The sequence below is a fragment of the Pseudochaenichthys georgianus genome, chromosome 8 (assembly GCF_902827115.2).
Source record: "Pseudochaenichthys georgianus chromosome 8, fPseGeo1.2, whole genome shotgun sequence".
Lineage (NCBI taxonomy): Eukaryota > Metazoa > Chordata > Actinopteri > Perciformes > Channichthyidae > Pseudochaenichthys > Pseudochaenichthys georgianus.
In genome coordinates this window covers 32,958,679-32,975,095 of record NC_047510.2, presented here as the reverse complement: position 1 = coordinate 32,975,095, position 16,417 = coordinate 32,958,679, and the positions used below count along the sequence as shown (strand labels likewise).

At 46.5% G+C, this 16,417-nt stretch overlaps 1 protein-coding gene across 2 annotated transcripts in view; it reads right to left on the bottom strand.

Annotated features, from left to right (window-relative positions):
- The window catches only part of tcf20 (transcription factor 20), a 20,322-nt gene extending 4,181 nt beyond the window's left edge, over positions 1-16,141 (bottom strand). Inside the window, exons 1-5 of one of the 2 annotated variants that reach the window (XM_034090030.2) lie at positions 15,641-16,141; positions 4,469-12,470; positions 3,193-3,286; positions 1,735-1,798; positions 1,525-1,625 (exon numbers count right to left, since the gene is read on the bottom strand). In XM_034090030.2, the coding sequence (XP_033945921.2) occupies positions 1,525-1,625; positions 1,735-1,798; positions 3,193-3,286; positions 4,469-11,371 (7,162 nt within the window). In that variant the 5' untranslated portion in view covers positions 11,372-12,470; positions 15,641-16,141. The remainder of the gene's footprint in view (positions 1-1,524; positions 1,626-1,734; positions 1,799-3,192; positions 3,287-4,468; positions 12,471-15,640) is intronic. The other variant, XM_034090031.2, reaches the window with a different exon arrangement.
- Positions 16,142-16,417: the final 276 nt, after the last annotated feature.

Sequence of the window (16,417 nt, the reverse complement as noted above, 5' to 3'; positions counted from 1 at the left end):
TGAGGGCACGAGATAAGTTCGAGCACAGATGGAAGGCTGACAGGCAGGGAGGCCATCCAGTTAGCCGGGCCGAGGCAGATGATTGGTCGTGCTTTTTACAGCGCCACGGATGAAATATTTGTATATATTTATTGTCAAAGCATTTAATGTATTCATTGCTATCGGGATGTTAAGAGCATTCCATGGAATATAACAAGTGTTTCTGAAGTGAATTACCTACACCACCTTTAATCTACATTTTACGGAAATCGAAATATTGACTAGTGCAATGGTCAAATTGCAGAACATGTGTAAAAGAAAACATTTAATGAAAGAGTTTTTGAGTTGTAGAGCTATCACAGGCTACACATAATGTTCTACAAACTTAACAATACATATTTGTTTGGTACGGATAATACAAATATGACCATTTTAAATATATTTTTAAATGATAATGAAAAGGAGGCAAAAATGACCAATCCCTGCTATAGTTCTGACAATTAGTTGTTTGTTATATTGTGCAGCCTTTTTTCCATACATTTCTTTGTAAGTAAGATTAATAATCACTTAGCGTACTGCACACACAAATACAGCAGGGTTTTCGTTAGCCGGTAATTACCGTTTTTTAGCTGGTAACATTTATAAAAAACCGGCCGGTCAAAATGTCCGGTAATAATTAGGGATGCTCCGATCGATCGGCCGCCGGTTATTATCGTCCGATATTCACTCTTAACAGTTTGATCGGTGCTCTCGATAAAGGCCGATCAGGAGAGCTGCATCTGATCGATATGGACATAAACGAGAGTGAAGTGTAACCGGACCGAGAGAGAGATCAGATCAGCTGCTGAGTCTGACCGAGACACGCAGCTCTGCATGATCACCTGAAGCCCCGCCCACTGTCGAGAGAGAGAGAGAGAGAGAATCCGTTTCTCCCGCGTTATTGTTCAAAGTTAATGTAAACTTTTGAATAATGTACTTCATCTACTACAAGTAGTTTGAATGTAATAATATGTTGTGTTTTTGTTCGTGGAAGCGTATCATTTATTGAAAAATGAATCTGAATTTTTCGATCTGTCATTAAGTGAGTTTTAAACATCAGCATATCCGGCAATTACCTGCCAACGGAAACTCTGCTACACAATTCTTATTATTGAAACATGACCGGTAAGTTTCGAATGTGTCCGGTAAAATCACTTGACCGGGAAGAAAAAAATCCTCGCGGAAACCCTGGAACACACACACACACACACACACACACACACACACACACACACACACACACACACACACACACACACACACACACACACACACACACACACACACACACACACACACACACACACACACACACACACACACACACACACACACACACACACACACACACACACACACACACACACACACACACACACACACACACACACACACACACACACACACACACACACACACACCCACACACACACACACACACACACACACACACACACACACACACACACACACACACACACACACACACACACACACACAACTTACAGCTCCATGACTCCTGGATCTCCCCTTCTTCTGCGCTTCCCTCAGCCTCTCTCCGACTGCTCCAGGTATACTGACTTGGGTGGCCGAATGCTCTGAGTAAACTGAGTGAAGGAGACGGAAAGAAAACAGTTGGGGGTTAGAGGAAGGGATTAAAAACACTGAATGGTGGTGATGAGGACTTTCAATGAGATTCTTAAAGCAAGCACCAACCTCTCTTTCTTTACCTTGTGCCTCGGACACCGCAGTGAGAAGTTGTCTTCGTTCAGACAACAATCTGGAAGGGGGAGCAGAACATATTAGTACGATACTAGAATTCATCTAATCATCATAACATTTGGTGGATGTGTTCAATGGGTGGGTGAGAGGCCGACCGAAGCCTCCCTGTGTTGATCTATTGAAGACATTTTGAGTTTCTCTCGCATGCCGCTTCGACGAATTAAAAAGTAAGGAAGCATTGAAGTAATAATAATAATAATAATGGGTTCCATTTATAAAGCACTTAATATTTGAATTCAAATCCGAAGTGCTACAAGTAGTGAGCATGAACAGTATAAATAAACATTACACAACACGGTAGAATTAATAAAAAAGCAATACAAAAATAAAAATAAATAAAAGGGTGATAAAAAGGTCTAGGCAAAGGCTCTTTTGAAGAGATGGGTTTTGAGGCCTTTTTTAAAAAGCCTCCACGGTCTGTGGTGCTCTCATGTGGTCGGGGAGAGCGTTCCACAGGCTGGGAGCAGCCGAGCAGAAGGCCCGGTCTCCCGTAGTACGGAGCTTACTCCTGGGGGGTTTGAGGAAATTGGAGTGGCTGGAACGGGTGGTCCGCAAGGAGGTATGGGGGGTGAGGAGTTCCTTGAGGTAGGGAGGGGCAGTTCCATGGACACACTGGTGGGTGAGGACGGAGACCTTGAATTCGATCCTCAGTTCCACGGGTAGCCAGTGTAGTGCTTTAAGGATGGGGGTGATGTGATCACATTTGCGCACCCTCATCAGTGAAATGTCGGCAGCAGTGTTTCCGCCAGACCAGGGTTGAGAGGGCGTCCACCGCGAGAGCGCTGGGTGGGGGTGACGCCACGTCGTGTCACGTGACTTGAGCAGTCCCTTAAGTTATAGATACTATCTCTGTACGTATTAGTGATGGGAATTCCGGCTCTTTTTAGTGAGCCTAACTAAAATAGCCGCGTGCTCCACTAGGACCCCCCGTCAAGGCTCGCCGTCAGTACACTTTCCGTCACAGGAACACGCTGGCGAAAATAATCCCACCAGACTCCTTTGCCTCTCCAACAGAGGGACATCCTTGTCCTTTTTCCCTTTCGTCATTTCAAGCGATAAAAACTTGATCCTATTCCGAATTTTTTTTTTTCTCAAATGACGGCAAGACGCCCCCTGGCGGAAACGCTGGTCGGCAGCAATAATATACCAAAACACGTGTAGTCAAACTCTCACACAAATCGTGCAGGATTTCCCCAAGTCCCACCAATCTGGGACTTTCGTATAGTTTTGCTTTTTGACACAAACTTCAATGTATTTCTCTGGGTTTTGGATTTTCACCGTGAGGACATGCGGGAAAAACAACCTATTCTTCAAAAACTCAAGGTAACAAGTGACCAATCATTTTGGAGGTGAAGTATTCCTTCCTTGCTTTTAGTAAAGGCATCCACTCACCTGCTTCAATAGCACACAGGTAATGGTAGCGAAGTGTGCAGCCTTTACTGTAGCAGCCCAGGGTCGACCCGACCATGTCACAGTACGAGCAGCACTGAGCAGAGAAACAGACAGAAGCAATCAATAAACCCATACCGATAGTATAATCCACACACAGGAGTGCGAACTTATTCAAATTGTATATTTGGAATGATTATTATTCATTCATGTTATTATTTACATATCTCTTTTTCTCTAGAACTCTCTTCTTAACCCATGAACAGGTAACAAAATATGAATATCTGAATTAAAGATAAATGTAGTTCTATTACCCCACAGTCTAACCCAGGGCTGTCAAACTCAAGGCCCGGGGGCCAAATCCGGCCCGCGACTCCATTTTATGTGGCCCCATAAGAGCTTGCAAAGAATATAATATGTTTATTATACGGTTACATGCTACTTTACAGAAGCACGTTGCTCATAAACTACATGTCCCACAATGCATCTCAAATTTGACTTTTTTCTCAGAATTTGACTTTTTTTCTTCAAAATATGCTTTTTTTTCTTAGGAATTTGTCTTTTTCTCAGAATTAGATTTGTTTTCCTAAATTTTACTTTCTTTCTCAAAATGTCACTTTTTTTCTCAGAATTCTTACTGAAGAGACTTGCAATTATTTGCCCTAGACTTCTGCTTTCAGACGTAGTTAATTATGAAGTTATTACCCTATCCCATAATAATCCAATGCAGAGAAAAACATTTCATATAATACAAATATTTTATATATATATAAAATATTTGTATATGTATTTTTTATATAGTCTTAAAGTTACAACCGGCCCTTTGAGTGAAACCATAATGCTGATAAAATTGAGTTTGACACCCCGGGTCTAACCCCACACCCTATAACTACACACCCATAAGTCCGATACCATGTTGTATTATTCGTTTTGTTTTGCCTAAGTCTTACTTTGAGAAATGGTATTTTCTGTATATATATATATATATATATATGAAGCTGTCCTTTTCTTCACCTGTGCTGTAATAACTTAATCAATTATACCAAAAACAATATATAGCTGATCATTTGTTGTGTCTTTTATTTACATTAATGATGTGACCGTCTATGTGTCCTGTAGATATTTAATTGTTCTTTTTACTGCACTGTTAGTGTCCAGTTTTACTATTATGCTGCTGTGTTTATTGTATTTTTGTAACTCTGGCACAACGATTTCCTTCGGGATAAATAAAGTCTTATCTTTAAAAAATATCCCCAAAATGAAAACAGAGGCCACTCACTGTTTCTCTGGCACCATCTAGTGCCTCCTGCAGGCCGTACAGTCTCCCATTGACAAGATACACTCCACTGGTCCACACGATGCATCCTTCGTGCACCCACAGCTCCTCGGGGTCCATGGGCATCTGAGGCAGCTGGGCCAGTTGTGCCAAGGGCCCTAAAGAATCCAGAGCTGGGGGAGGAGGCTGGAAAGGAAGGGACGCCTTGCTGTTGGATGGCACCATTCTGGGGGAATCCTCACTGGATTTGTGCCTCCTTTTAAAGCGAGGATGCGAGGTCAGCTTTCTGTGTTGAGGTCGCTGTTGAGCGTCGTCCGTCGGCTGTTGTTGCTGGATTTGCGGTGGCTGTGGTTGTTGCTGTTGGTCCATCTCGAAGTCTGGCTCTCTCTTAAGCGTAGGGATAGGCCGGATGTCTAGATTCATGTCCCATGTTAGAGATGTTGTTTTACTGATGTAGGAGGAAGTGGAGGAGAAGGAACAGGAGGAAGAGGAAGGGGTGGTATTGAACTGGCCAGTCATGTGCATCATCATTTCCTCTCTTGGCGGGGCGGTTCTGACTGCTTTCATGAGAGGGATTGGGTGTGACTCTTGGTTCATGTTGTAGTGGCTCTCAGCTGGGGGCTTGGTGAACTGAGCCTCTTGTGTTTGCATTTCTTGAATTATGTTCGAAGAATTTGAGTCCATGTCTGGTCCCATTTTGTTTGCACCCGTGGCCGCTTGACATTGTCGGACTTGAGGCTGGTTCTTGGGGAGTCTTGCGGCGTATTCAGCCGGATAGAAAGGTCCGTAGAGATCACCGAGGTGTTTGTAATTCGCCCATTTTTGACACAGGCAGCAGAGCAGGCGGCCCGAGTGATTGGTCTCCGTGATCACCGGGCCCGAAACAACATGGTCGGACGAAGGGAGAGCTTTCCCCGACTGAAGTGTAATTTCCTCATCGTCTGAATCCCTTTCCTCTGCTTCTTTGTCTCTCTTAGACGACTGGGAGCAAAGAGCGGAGGTCAGTAGACAATCGATTCCACTCCCGCTCGCTTTCCCCCCGGCTTTCATTTTCTCTTCCTCGCCGTTTACAATGGTGCACACCGCCCCAATCTCTGGTACTTTGTTCTCCACATGTATGTGTGGGAAAAACGGGCCCTTTCTATTTGAATCTCCACTTGTGTTGGGGCTCCCTCCTCCCCCGGAAGGTGTATCTGGGTCGTCTTTAGCCCTCGATGCTGCCGTCGGTGCCGCCACCCTCCTCCTCCTCCTCTGTCGACCTCTTGCTTCCAGCGACCCATCTTCATTTTTCACGCCTCTTCGTCGCTGGCGTCCAGGTTTGACCTCGACCACCGGCTGCGTTTCCTCGCTCTCGACATCCACTTTCACTATCTGGGTTAAAACCGGCGGGGTCAGCGGGGGAGCAGTATCATCGTCTGCAAGAGGGGGATCTTCAGGGGGTGGGGGCGAGCTGCAGGTGGTCTGACCATGTGGTGGTGATGTAGCTGGAGTTGTAGTTGGAGAGGCCAGAGTAGCACTTGGAGAAGCGCTTTGACCTTGGGTGTGGGGCTGGCTTTGCACCGGTGATTGGCCTTGACCCTGGGCTCGCTTTTGTTTATTCACACTCCCCACGGGCCTGCCCTTCTTCTTGCCAGATGGGAAATAGCCTTTGGGCACAGAACTGTCCGAGTGCTTAGAGTCTTGTGGCGACATACTAGACCTAGAAGAGGACACCTGATGCCTATTCATGTGTCCTTGGCCATGGTGGGGAGAGGTGGATCCGTAGTAATCGCTCCTGGGATAATCGTCAAACCCAATGCCAGATTCTTGAAGTTTCTGTCGCAAGAGGTTATCAGCAGACTGCTCTCCTCGTCTGGTTTCAAGCTGCTGGTAAGTGTTGGTGAAATGTTGAATGTCTGACAGAGCGGATGAAGACGGAGGGGGGGAATCCTGGACCGGGCGAAGAAGAGGCGGAGGGGGGGGTAAAGGTCCGAGCAAAGCAAAATCCTCCTTGTCGCCAGACCCTGACGCCACGGCGGATCCTAATCCAAAGTCAAAGTCTTGTTTGATGGTTTGGGACGTGTGATGGGGGTCACATGGGTAGGCGGTCGGAGGTAAAGGACCAGCCTCATCAATCCCTCTGAAGGGAAGCATATCATTTAATGAGTGACTTTCATCCATGTAACCATCGTCGCCGGCGGAAACCCTGGGGAAATGTGTCAAGTCTTGGTCCTGCGAGTCGTTATACGAAGGTATTTCGGAGTGAGGGAAACCTGGGTAATGATTCGACTCGTCATCAACGTGGCCCGCCGGCTTTCTAATATTTGGTGTGATTTTCTGCACTATCGCCTCCAGCTTCAAACCCCGTCCTTTCCTGTGGGTCAACGCCTTGGTGTTTCCACTCGTTGGAGATAACGGTTGCGAATATGTGTTTTCTCCAGACAACGGGGAAGAAAGCCGGGGACAAGGGATATCTGAACTGGACGAGTCGTCTTCATTGTGATGGCTTGACTCGGACTGAGCCCCGGGGGAGTGGTGGGAATTTGCGGCAGCCCTTTGCTGGGAGGCTTCCTGGAGTTGCCTTTTGGCGGGAATAGGGGAGATAAAAGAACGAACTCGTCTTCGCAACATCAACGCATTTGTGTCTCCAGAACCGCCAGCTTTCGTCGGTCGCTGTGGAGTGGAGTTCATTTCTGCAGGAGGCTTGGTGGGAGGAGGTGGGAGGGGATGTTTGGGAACCTCGGGTTCAGCTGCATTGTGGGGAGGAACAGGGATGTGTGAAGCTACAGGAGGAGGAGGGGGGGGAGGCTGTGTTCTGTAAAAGGAATCTCCCTCCTTTATTCTAGCGCCTTCTCTTCCAGAGTGCGTCGACTCCCACATTTTCAAATCGAAGAAAGCGCTCTGTTGATGGAGAGAAGTTTTGCCCCCAAGTTGTTCCCCCGGCATTTCACTTTGTAAGATTCTCTGCCTCTGTTCCGATTGGCCGCCCTTATGTCTTCCTGGAGACAAACCGGGCTGCATCATCATCTCCTTCGACGGCCTGTTCATCGCTTTCACCCAGTCATTCATGTCGTGGGGGTGATGAGGGGGGCCGCGGGGGTGGGGATACATTTGAATCTTATTTGCCGATTGAGGGGATAAATTGTGGTACGGATGGTGGGAAGGAAAGTGGGGGTTACTACGTGGCATCATAGTCCCTTCTCTCGCGTCTCCAAATCGATATCCGGGAAAACTGCCACCGCTGCCAGTTGATAAATCGACACCGTGAAGATAGGACTGATGCCTCGGGGGTGAAGATAAGGGGTTAGTGTTCGACGGATGAGGAGACAAGGGTGTTACATCAACACTACCTCGCCTATAGGGGTCAGCATTCATTACAACAGATGAATGAACGGACTTGGAATGATACTCGAGATCGGCCTCATTAGCTCCACCATGATGGTCACTTTCTTTCGATACAGTTTCCATCTTGACCACTTGTTTCTCCCCAATGTCTTTTCTGCTCAGATCGTTGGCTGCTGCTGCCGCTGGGGAGGAAAACGGCTGTTGAATCACACTCTGACTTTTCTCTCTTTCCCTCTCAATGTCCCTCTCTGGCGTGCCGCGTCTGTTTGGCGACACATCACAGATGACGGAGCGCCGCTCTGACGGGGCCAATATGGATGATTTCTGCGACTCGGCTTGACCGGCGTTGCCCGTCAGCGGCTCTGGCTCTTGCAAAAGGAGTTCTTGCACGGCGGAGGACGGCGTGGAAACGTTGGATAAGGCTTTTCTCTGTGGGAGAGAATAGTCTGCTAAGTTGATGTGTTTCGTCGGGGGCTGCTCAGACTCTGCAGCCTGTGCTAAATGGCTCTGGGACCCACCCACTTCAGATTTCGGAGCATTTTGCAATATCTTAGTAATAGCCGCTTCTGACTTCACTGACAAATGAGCATCGGTGGGACATTCCGGCTCATTCCCATGCCTCTGGTTTGCATGTGGGGGCTTTCCAGAACTCCCCATTTGTCCCGAGTGACCCAAAGCTTCAGCTTCTCCATACGGGTTTCTGCTTTGAAACGGCTGTTGAGCTTGGAGATGGGCAGGAAATGCCTGCTCGGGTCTGCCATAACGTCTATCTAAGTTGTAACCTTGAAGAACCTCTTGTAAGAGGCTTGGAAATTGCTGGGAATTATCTTCGTGACCTTTAGCTCCTTGTCCTCTCTTCACCAAAGCCTCTGCTGCGGGACCAGCATCTTTAGAGCCATAGCCAGCTTGCGATTGCTGGTACCCTAAATATCTGGAATTTGATTCTGCTGGGCCCGCCCGCCCTCTGTTTTTCATTGATAAATCGGAGCCATATGTTGATTCTGGATAGCCGTATTTATTCGGTCCAGATTGGGGAGGGTTTTGAGGCCGTCCAAAATTAGATTTCTGGGAATATAAACTCAGATCCACGCCTTCCTCCCCGTTGTGACTGCTTTCTCTTTTACACGTTTTCTCTTCTAAACAGTTGTCCTTGCTCTTTTCAGCCTGACTTCCCTCGGACCGCGCTGACACAATCACGCCAACACCCTGCTGTTCCTCCGACTGGAGCCTTTCTCCCCTCTCGTTATTGTGTAATCTGGATGCAGTGTGCACACTCTCTTCTTTGTCCTGACAGTTTTGTGGATTGACTCCTCCATCTCGCCTCCTTTGGCTTCGGCCCCTGCCTGTTTTTTCAACTTCACTTTCATTTTTGACGACTTCATTATTTCTTTCTGGTGTCTTCCTGTGGCCACCTCTGCGGTCGTTATATCTTAGACCAGGCTCGGAGACACTATTTGGCTGAGGAATATTAGAGGAGGGGTGTGAGGAACCTTGAGGCGTGGAACGTGAAGCGTGGCCGGTCTCTGACGACTGACATCCAAAGGAGGGAGAAGCTAATGAAGAAGGAGCTTCATTTGCTTTTGTTTTAGACACATTTGGTTCTTTCGACCGCGAGGTTTTCACAGCTGACGCTTGGCCAGAATGACTCTGCGAGGGAGGTCGATAACCAGTGGGTTCAGATCCACTGCTCGCGCCGCTCATCTGCCTCAATCTCCCATGTTCCCCCTCAGAGAACTGCTCCTCACGCTCCACCTTGGTCCCGGTCGAGCCTCCGGCCGACATCAACGAGGAGTCTTCATCAGCACCACCATCCCCGATCCCCGGCGCACTTCCATCTCTAACCGTGCTCGTGCTCGAGGCTGCGCTTGCGTTTCGACTCCTCGGTTGCGACGGGGCCTGGTGAACATGCCCGGTGTCTTTCCCCTTCTTCTGCGAAAGCATGGAGTCGGTGAGGAGCATGTGCTGAACGGTGTTTGGTAAATTGGCTACTTGTGAACTCAAGGCATTAAGACTGTTCAGGGCAGAGTCCTGCAGCTTGTCGAGGGGGGAGGATGAATAAATAGAGGCGCCCTCCTCTCGAGACCCCACTCCCGGGCCGAGACCTAATTTGTTGCGGCCTGTCGGAGGAAGGCTACTCCCTCCGACACTCGAACTGTGAGCTTTATGACTGCCACTGCTACCGCAACTACTGATGCTGCTGTTGGAGTTGGGCGTGGGACTCAACTGTGGCATGGTCTGCAGTAATCTACCTTGACCGTGGCTGCTACGGGGGTTTGATGTAGGAGGATGCGAGGGGCCGTGACCTGAGGGGTGGCCATGGACATCCGACACACCCATCAAAGGGGAAGGAGACGAGCTGCAGCTGGGGGAATGCACCGCAGAGGCAGCTGGCGACGGGTTCGAAATGGGGCTGAAGTTTTGGTTAATTTGAGTTTGCTGAGCATTGGGATGCATTGGGGATTTGGCTATTTCTTGAGATGCTGCTTGAGGTATACTGGGATTGGAGGCATGATGATGTTTAGCGTAAACAGAGCCTGGAGACGGGCCCTGGTGCTGCATCTTGAGCGAGTTGTCATAACCTACCCCTAAATTGTGCTGCGAGTTGCGGTGCTGTAGTGTGGCCTGCTTGTGAAGGGAAAGTGTCTGTGGGGAATATCCGGGATAATTCGCAGCATGGTAACTCTGTTGAATGCTCTCCATCTGCCCCACGTTGTTAGCGGCAACCGCCCCGGAGATTGAGTTTGAATTGGCGTTGAGGCCAGGCGAACTGTTGACTTTGGGATCGAACCCGGCACTTGCAGCCCCGTCGAGATACCTCTGCGGAGGCGGGCTGTACATTCCTGACGACGCTGCCGTGGACGCCCCGCCCTGTGGAGAGTAGTGTGGGTACTGGGGGGTCATCCTGTGCCCGGCGTGGGGGTAGCTCCGATGCTGCTGCTGCTGCTGCTGCTGCTGCTGCTGCTGCCCGTGGTGGACAGCCGGGAAGGTTTGTCCAAGTTGGCGGTGCTGCATCTGAGATCCGGGCACTGCCTGCATTGCAGCGCTCTGACTCATATTGTACTGATGAGAGGGAGAAAACGCTCCGGCACCAGCACCTCCACCGGGACCAGCACTGGATCCATAATCTACTGGGTACGGTGACATCAGCCCAGACGCTGCCGCAGAGCCAGACCCAGCATGTCGGTACTGGTGAGGTATATGTCCATCGATATTAGGATATCCAAATCCTGCCCCGTAAGCCATCCCCCCCCTTCGGTGCCTGTCCTTTCCACCCATTGCAAAATAATAATCCATGGCCTCCTTCCTGTAAGGGTTGTTAGTGTTGTGAATGCTACCCTGTGGCGGCGGCGCCTCGACAGCCCCTCTGCTTCTAGCACTGTAAGCTAGCATGTGGCTAGCCTGGCTGGGGTGGTGATGGCCTCGGTGCAGGCTCTGCTGCTGCATCCCCGCGTAGTCATCCGTCATCCTGGGGGAGATCTGGGGGTCTGCTGGCTGAGGGGGATAGGGAGTTCCCCCTGCGCCCCTCCCACTGAACCCCGGGGGGACAGAGGGGGGAGCCGGGCTGTTAGAAAAATTCTGCATTGTTTTGTTTGGATTAGAAATGGAAATATCGGTCAGCGTCTATACCAGGGAATGCTTCTGATCAGGAACTGGAAGGCTTACGGCAGTGACCATGAATGACACGGAGAGAGTCTACGGCCTGGCAGTAACACAAGGAAATGCTTTGAACGAGCAAAGAGTTCAAGCTGAGGAAAGTATATATCGCAGATGTCCCTTTCTTGTAGCAGAAAGTTGGTCGGGTTGATTTTGTCAATATGTGAAAAGGCCAAATGGTAAAAGTCTTCTTCAATGTGAAAATGTTATGGTTGAGTTAAAAACAGCTGGGTCTTAAAAAAAAATGGGACTTAAAAAAAAGGGAAAAGATATGTCTTGAAGCAGGCTTCCACTGCAGGATAAGATTTTAACTGAAGCTGAAGCGTTTGGCACTGAGCAGGCAATGATATCATGAACACATGACACACCACCATGTGATGTGTTCAAATGTCTTTACATGTAGATGCTCAACTTTATTCTAGCAGCTCAAGCAAACAGAGCTATTTTAACGATTGAATTGTGTCGTGGTCCAAAAGCAACGTGTGGAAAATTGAAAAAAAAAAACTCAATAAAACCATTGAGAATGTTTTCTGTCACAACAATCCTTCAGTTCATCAATATGTTTGCCGCGACCTGCCTCACACCCGCGTGAGACCAAAACTGCACCAATCAGGCGGTCTGAAGACAGACCCTCATTAAACACTCTCAGGGGCAAACACTCCATCGATATTCTCATCGGCTCTTGGAGTGTAATACTACTTGCGATGTTCTTTGTCTTGGTCATTCCCGTGGAATACAGTTTTTTTGTTAAGTCTTTGGTCCCTATTTAGTATTTGTTCTTTCCTTGATTCTTCTTGGTTCTCTCCTGTATCTTCAGCATGGAACTGCCTTACCTTTGTTTCTTTCTGTCAACCATTATTCAACTCTACCTAGTTCCATGGCAACAATTTTCCAAAAGGAGGATAATCCATTTATTCCACTTCAGGTTCGGTCAATTCAAGCTCCAGTTGTTCCGTTCTCTCTTCAGTATTCCCACGCAGAGAAGTTCCGTTTCACCGGGAGCCGCTGACCAGAAGCCTTCATCATCCTGCATGAAAACAAAGGAATTCATCAAAAAAAGTAAACACGCAATTATACTCAACCTTACTGTAACTTGTGCGAGCAGTAAATAGTTATAAAGAGAAATTAACTGCAGTCATAATAACACTAAAACGCTTTTTGATAGTTAGAGGTGGGGTAGGTACTTTTGGAGAAACCGGCTCGAGTGCGCTAGAATATGAAAATACACAGCCGGAAGAAATCTGCCACTTCCTCACAGAGCCCCGCCCCCAACACACGCGCACGTGACCAATGAGGGCACGAGGTAAGTGTGTGCCCCGATGGAAGGCTGACAGGCAGGTAGGCCATCCAGCTACTTTAGCCGGGCCGGCTCAGACGATTGGTCGTGCTTTTTACAGCGCCACGGCTTCCACAGACGACTTTGTTTTATGGATTTGTTGTCAAAGCACTTCAGATATTCATTGCTATCGGGATGTTGAGAGCATTCCATGGAATATAATAACAAGTGTATCTCGAGCCGGTTTCTCAAACGTACCTACCCCACCTTTAAAGCTGTTTGACAGAGTTTTTTAATTCAACAATTCAGCGATGACGTATGACATATTTATTAATGCGACGACAATCTTAATACATGTAATTAGTTTTGAGCATTTGCACTCCGAAAACTGTATCAAATATTAGAGGTGACATCATTGTTTCCCATGTGGGCTCATTTTAACCACTATATCACAAATATATTCATCAAACCACCAATAGTTTGAACAAGATTGCCTCGTTGGCTTTACATCAACACTATTGTTGTTGTAAAACACCCTGGAAATAACACTTTTAATATGGTTTGCAAATGTATTATCTTTTCAATTCACACACGGCATCTATTGCACGTCTGTCCGTCCTGGGAGAGGGATCCCTTTTCTGTTGCTCTCCCTGAGGTTTCTCCCATGTTCCCTTTAAACTGGGTTTTCTTCGGAAGTTTTTCCTTGTACGATGTGAGGGTCTAAGGACAGAGGGACTAAGGACAGAGGGTCTAAGGACAGAGGGTCTAAGGACAGAGGGTCTAAGGACAGAGGGTGTCGTATTGTCATACTGATATTCTGTACACACTGTGAAGTCCACTGAGACAAATGTACCATGTGTGATATTGGGCGATATAAATAAACATTGATTGATTGATTGGGTCGTTAACAATGCTGCCTCTTCAGATTGATAAGAAACGGGGTTAGAGAAGAGAAAATGGGGTGAGGGGCAGCATGCAATTTATTCAGCTAAGTAACATAGACAAGGTCACAAACACTACCTCACATGTAAACAAACAACGCGGTGGTGCCAAAACAGAACGTTTCCTTCCACCACAAAACAACACTTTAAACGATTAATGTTAGTGTTTTTTAACGTGTTTTAAATGGTCTTTAACGATTATGGGGGATAATTAAAAAAGGCATGACGCCACCTTTATGAGGTCAGCCCCATAATTGCCTCGTGACACAAGCCTCGATTGTCCCGCAGTAAAATGGTTAATGGCAACTTTAGGTGACTTTTGTTATTGTAGTGTCGCCTTACACTGAGCAACACAATAACAACGTTGTTTATGATTACAGATATAAGTCGAAGGGTAACTGCTGTTAGTCATTACTGTAATGCATATCTTTTTTAAAACAGAGTAAGCGGCGAGCAGTTGAAGGAGCATGGGAAAAAACAGAAAAGGAAGATTAATTATCTTAATGTATTTGAGTTCAATTTGATGCTTGCAATTCTAATAAAGACTGAGTGACACTATTAAAGGTTGAGGTGAAGCCATGTATTATTAGGAAACAGTTAGAAAAACGATCAGCTCCTGCCTTGGTTACTAATTAAATCACAGCAGCTCACTGTGCGTAACAGAATAGATAATAATAATAACAACAATACAACAATTCTCATTACAGTCGGTCAGCAAGTCAATCAATTACATCGCTGCCTAATTGACTTACGCAATGTTAATGCAGATAAAACTCCAGCTCTGTTATATTCTGACGGTGTTGCGGCTCATCAACCCAGCACACTAGCAACAAAGTACTTAGATCCTTTACTTAAGTAAAAGTACAAATACTATGGTAATAAAATACTCCATTTCAAGTAAAAGTCCCGATTTCTAAATATTAATTAAGTAAAAGTAGATTTACTCAAGTACTTTACTTAGGTATAATTATTAGGGACTTGTAGGCCTACTTTACTTTTGTCGATTTAGTTTAAATGATGTGAAATGTAATCAACACTTAAATCAGACTTTAGTTACACCTGGCTGGCTGCACCTTTACCAGCTTTTACAACACTTTAATGCATCAATAATTACAAAACATATCATATTAATCTGAAATGGACCAGTCTGCACAATGACTACTTTTACTTTTGGTACTTTAAGTATATTTAGATGCGAATACTTTAGGACTTTTACTTGAGTATCATTGTGAAAGCAGGACTTTTACTTGTAACAGAGTATTCCTACACTCTGGTACTTCTACTTTTACTTAAGTACAACATCTGAGTGAGTACTCCACTACTGCATATCATGTCTGTTACATGTACAAAGCAACTGGTAACTGTGAGTGATGTAGTGGAGTAAAAAGTACAACATTTGCCTCAAAAATGTAGTGGAGTAGAAGTATATAAAAGTAGCATTAACTGAGAAAACTCAGGTAAAGTATAAGTACCTCAAAATGGTACTCAAGTAAATGTACTCAGTTACTATCCATCACTGATTGACATACGCAATGTTAATGCAGATAAAACTCCAGCTCTGTTTTATTCTGATGGTGTTGCGTCTCATCAACCCAGCACAGTAGAAACATTATCCAATAGCAAGGTATACGCATTACAATTAGCTTTGTAGCTCTTTAGCTTTAGCCAAAATACCTCACATAATTCAAATAGAATGTGCGTTGCAGCCGGGTAGCTAAGCTAAGCTAAGCTACAACCACTAGTTAGCATCCAAGCTAATTTGCCTTTATTACGTTATTAAACAGGAGCAGGCTAAAGCTACAAAAGAGAGGTGATTAGGTGCAGATGTTCCCCCCTGTGCAGACACAAAAAAACTGTGAATAAATGCGTACATAGTGAAAGCACTGCATCAGAAAATGATCTCCACACAGCGTGACATTTCCCCTGCATAAACAGAGCTAATGTGGTAGCTACGGAGATGCTAGCTAACGTAAAGCATACCTGAAAACGTAGCAATACAAGGCCCCTCGTTTTGTGACAATCTGTGGCAGGAAACCCCGGTGTTGAGTCGACTCTCTCCGCCGCTTTCCCCTCACCCTTTTCCCGTCCAGACAACCGGAGTCGGGGAGGGGGGCCCCGTCACGACGCTCGGATCCCCGGCCCTTTTTATTCCGATTAGCTCCTTTTTTTCTTTTGTCCTCACCTCCAGAAATGATGAGCACAATCGGGGTGCCTGTGGGTCCCGTAGCCAGTGAGGTCCACACACCCCCGCCCCCTCTCTTGTTCCCTCTTCTCTCTCTCTCTCCCTCTTTCACCTATTCCACCTATATCTCCAACTAAACATCTCGCTAGCCTCCTCTATACCGCATACACACGCCTGTTTCCCGTCACCAAGAATTGCATTCCTTCATCAGCAGCTACGACCAATTCGTTTTCCTGTTCTGTGTGTTTTTTTCTTCTTCTTCTTGCAACAGAAAGACCGCCTTGAAAATGCATACACACTCATATTCCTGCACCCCCTCCTCCTCCTCCCTCATCTCTCTCCATCACATCCCCTCCCTCTCCTTAAAGCTTTCCCTATTGCTTTTTTATTTATTTCCAACATACAAAAAATAACATTATAGTAATAATTCTAATACATTTTATTTTTGCTTGCCTGCGCAATAGGGTTTTTAATCACAGCTCCTTTGTTCTTATTGCATCTCCACAGTGAAAATGAATTAGGGTAGACTAATGAAGGCACCAGGGTACAAAGGCAATATGGAGAGGAGACAGGGG